This window comes from Mangifera indica, unplaced genomic scaffold, assembly GCF_011075055.1.
Source record: "Mangifera indica cultivar Alphonso unplaced genomic scaffold, CATAS_Mindica_2.1 Un_0001, whole genome shotgun sequence".
In the NCBI taxonomy this organism is placed as follows: Eukaryota; Viridiplantae; Streptophyta; class Magnoliopsida; order Sapindales; family Anacardiaceae; genus Mangifera; species Mangifera indica.
In genome coordinates, this window is record NW_025401093.1 from 1,234,828 (window position 1) to 1,238,966 (window position 4,139).

A 4,139-nucleotide genomic window follows, 5' to 3' on the forward strand; every position below is an offset into this window, starting at 1 on the left:
TGAATGTTCATTGTCACTTTGGTTGTCCAACATTATTCAACTTATATCCAAAGTAGTTGTCGCCTCTGTGTTTGGCAACAACAGTGTCGAAAAGAATACCAACCGCCGCAGCTAGTTATCAGCAATGTTCTTGATGTAACAATCCAGTAATGTCCCGGTCATGTAACAGTGTAACCCCTTTGATATTGTCACTCACTTTGAATGAACGATTTTATATATATTCTTTATAGCTCTTTGAAGATGCAGAATTATTCAATTGTATAATCAACAAATAATAAGCCCAAAAAGATACTTCAATTAGGAGAAAATACCATGGATATTGAGATTCAAATAACTAATACAAATATATATATATCACTTTGAGTTCAGAATTGGATTCATATATAATTACATATACATGTCATAATATCAACAGTATTGATTATTAACAGTCATATATGAAGTCTAGAGTACTTTTTGTTCTTGCTGAAAGTAAGTGTGATGATTACCATGCCTAATAAACCTGACAGTTGGCAGCTAAGCAGCCTCAGCAAAACCAATTTGCAGATTACCATAGTCGAAGACAGTGTGATACACCCCCATGAATACATCTCCCAGGATCCTGCATCGATAAAATTTCAGAAATTAACCGAAGGGTGCTAAACATGAAGTGGGCTGTGACAAAAGTGTGGTTTAGTATGTGTATTTGACATGTTAAAAAAAAATACCACAGAGGACCCCTTGGAGGAGGTACATCCAATGCCATGAAACCACTGATGCAGACTTCAGCAAATCCATCACCAGTTTTCAGAATGTACTGATAGCAAGAGCAGTGCCAAGCAGAGAGAGTGATAAGTTCATAATATTAAGGAAAAGATTTTACCAGAGAAATCTTATAAAGAAATGAAACCTGTTCTGGAGTGAGTTTGAAAGGTTTATCGCCAATGGTGAATGTGATATTTGGCATGTTTCCCAAGCTGTCACAGTCGATGGCTGATTCTCCCATTGGACTTGGTAGGCTCTCACAGAGCTGTTTAAGATAATAAAGAAAAAAACACTACTGAGTACAGAGCAAAATTGCTATTAATATAGGTTTATGAAATTAAGCTGGCAAAAAGTTCAAAAAATCACCTCATTCACATAGTTGAGTACTTTCTCCTTTGTTCTCTGTTGTTTTAGCTGATTCTGGATCCAAATAACCATCATTTCACAAGCACAGCAGAGAGCACTATCTGCAGTTGATACACCATCCATATTTTCCTTTTCAACCACTTGTTCGATGCTAATACTGCAAAGACGAAAGAGGTTAGTTCAGAAACGTTCTTAAATGCATTTTAAGATTTGAAGATTCAAAAGCCTTGTGGCCACCAAAAGGAAGGCAAGGGCATTTTGAAACAGAGAGGAGAAAGGTTTTAGCAAGAAGTACATCATCAAACCCTCGTCAATTAGAAAAACTTGGATTGTCATTGTAAGAAGCTTCAAGTTTGATGTTTTAATTTACAGGCTGCAGAAAAAACATCCAGAAAGAAGCATAAAAAGAACAGTACTAATTTTCTTACCTCACAGAGTGATTCCCATTGAAGAAACATAAACCAAGTTGTGCACATACTTTGTCAGGTAGAACCTGTACTCGATGACAAAATATTTTTTTTAATTCTAAAATGATGTATATTTATATAATTGTGAAGTGAAATGAAATGGCAGAAGAAAATTTACCCCTGACACTAATAGATCCCATATCAAGTCTCCATACTCAGAAACAACCTCCTTACATTCTGCACTGACAATACCTTCTGCTCCAATGGCATGATTGATTTCAGTCACAACAGGCTGAAAATTAAAACAAATTAGTTCAAACTTTGAAGATGATGATGAAACTAAGAGTAGTAGAAAGATAGTTGATCAAGACTGAAGTTCCTTCAGTGAATATAGCAACCATGAAAATATGAAAGCCTCATACCGTTGGCCCTGCAAGCAAGGATGTTCCCGAATCCACAATAGCAGCACAACCCCCCTCACAAACACCTGAGAAAATTAATCATGGTTTTCAAACTTTAAACAATTGCTATTTTGGAAAAGCGATGGAGTAAAATATGGATTTTTCAAAGAAAGTTCCACAAATCACCTGTTGAATGGCCACCAATGAGAAGATCTCCCATAGTGAACTATAAAGGGCAAATTAACATAATCATATCAGTTTCTGTTCTATGGATAGTGAGGGAAAAATTTTCCACAATTTTTGGGGCTACAGACCTGCCAATAACCCTTCCGAGTAACAGGAACGTAAGTATGATTCCCCTTATAGTGCTTTGAATCAACACCACCAAAAACAATCTCACCACCCTCTGAGGACTCAGGATCTCTATTGAGCCAGAATGAGAAGACCTCCTCACTTACAAGGCCCTGTTGGACCATATTGTACCTGAGGACTTAACCATAAATCAGTGTATCCAAGACGGTGAAACACTTTAACCACCAAACCTGAGACACAAAGCACCAAGGTTAAGAAAGAATCATACCATACTGGTACAGCATCGCCGACTGAAATCTCCTGGAATCCAAGTCCAAGTATTCCATCGAATTTTGCTAATATAAAACTAAGACTTCCTTCTCGTGTAGCCTCAATGAAAACCTGAAGAATAAAATTTTAAATGTGTAAGTTTTTTGGCAACCAAAGGACAAAATAATTTCATAACATAACTCCCAAAATAAGAACCCACTTGATCCTTAACAACAAGCTCCCCAACTTCAACATTGTCTTGACTGAAGAAACCAGAAATGGATCCAGATCCATAACTTATTTCACAAGTTTTTCCTGAATAACAACTCAACAAGAAAAATTTTTCAGCTTTATCCACACAAATACGGTCAAGAAAATATAGATGTACATGGAACTGGTATTATTACCATTCTTTGTATATGTACTAGACTTGCTTGATTTGTACCGAGAATGGAAATAGCACGCAATCTGTTCATAATTAAAAGTTAATACTAATACTTTTATCAAATACCAGAAACAATAATAAGCAAGAAATGCAGTAGAACTCACAGAGAAATAGCATTTTGAAGAAGGAACCCACAGATTGGAGCTGCCAGTATCAAATATGACAGTGAAATTTTGTGGTGGTGAGCCAATACCGATCTCTCCGAAGTACTGAGCATCCAGATAGTTCTTCAAAGGCACTAGAGCTTCATCCACACTGCTTAAATGATTGGCCATAATTCCTTCCCTTCTTGCCACCCTGGCCGCGTTTATACCATGAAGATCAAGGTGACGCTTCTTCAAACCAATTCTCAGCAACCCATTAGAGGAATCAGCAAGGATCAAGCATGTCAACACCCACAAACACAAAGCAGACCGAACTTTTCCCTCCATCCTGTAACAAAATATGACAAAATTGAAAGCAAAAATCAGTAATCTTGATATAAATCTAATGTTTAGATGTGTAAATAATCTTAGCAAAGGGGAATCAATTACTTGATAACTTCTTGGAACTAAAAACCCCTGAAGCCCTCAACCTGAACACTCAATCAAGAAACATGAGCTAACTTTATATAAACTTTCTCAACTCAGTAAAGTTTGTGAGTGAGTGGTGACATCAAAACAAGTTAGCAAATTAAAGTCAAAATCAGTATCTACAACTACCAAATGATCTTATCCAAGACTTGAACATACAAACAAAAAATATGGAAATAAGAAGTTCACACAATAGATCATGTTCCTGTAAGAAAAAAAATGAAATGAAACAGAAGCACAAAAAAAAACCTGGGATTCTGCTACAGTCGAGTTTAGAGTTAAGAGGAGATTCTAACAGAAGCTTGTTTAGGAAATTCTGAGATTAAGGGAAACAGTAATGTCCACAAAACTGTTGTAAGCATCAATATTCACAGCCGTGGGAAAAAGATAAAACTAAATTTATAAACAAATCTTATTTATTCAATCATAATTTAATATAACAGTTCTACTCATAAAATTTAATGTGACGTAATTTAAAGCTGTAAATTTTTTGTTAGATGATGTAATTATTTATTATTTATTAAAATTATTTAATTATAATAAATTAATAAAATTTATTTATCTATATAATTTATTTGGTTAAAAAGAGTAAAAGATGCATGGCTGAGATTAACTTGCTTTCCTAACAATCGAAGGCTAAGGA

General features: G+C 35.3%; 1 protein-coding gene across 2 annotated transcripts; it reads right to left on the reverse strand.

The window, feature by feature from the left end:
* Window positions 1–275: 275 nt before the first annotated feature.
* Window positions 276–3,886, reverse strand: LOC123205002 (aspartic proteinase-like). Of its 2 annotated transcripts, XM_044621794.1 has the most exons (15): window positions 3,746–3,886; window positions 3,458–3,498; window positions 3,029–3,356; window positions 2,887–2,947; window positions 2,700–2,794; window positions 2,499–2,611; window positions 2,233–2,401; window positions 2,105–2,144; window positions 1,940–2,004; window positions 1,696–1,809; window positions 1,539–1,603; window positions 1,111–1,267; window positions 890–1,009; window positions 708–796; window positions 276–601 (listed from the first exon to the last, which is right to left on the reverse strand). In XM_044621794.1, the coding sequence occupies exons 3-15, from the start codon at window positions 3,353–3,355 to the stop codon at window positions 517–519; spliced, it is 1,500 nt and encodes a 499-aa protein (XP_044477729.1). In that variant the 5' UTR covers window position 3,356; window positions 3,458–3,498; window positions 3,746–3,886; the 3' UTR covers window positions 276–516. The 2 variants fall into 2 exon arrangements, with proteins under 2 accessions (XP_044477729.1, XP_044477730.1); XM_044621795.1 differs by lacking the exon at window positions 3,458–3,498 and having other exon boundaries at window positions 3,746–3,878.
* Between the last annotated feature and the right edge of the window lie 253 nt (window positions 3,887–4,139).

Excerpts from the sequence above, each read along its gene's own strand:
- LOC123205002 (XM_044621794.1), bottom strand. The coding sequence starts at position 3,355 with ATGGAGGGAAAAGTTCGGTCTGCTTTGTGTTTGTGGGTGTTGACATGC. Across the intron at positions 2,795-2,886 it reads TAGTACATATACAAAGAATG|GAAAAACTTGTGAAATAAGT; the intron begins GTAATAATACCA and ends GTTGTTATTCAG. Across the intron at positions 2,612-2,699 it reads AGCTTGTTGTTAAGGATCAA|GTTTTCATTGAGGCTACACG; the intron begins GTGGGTTCTTAT and ends TTTATTCTTCAG.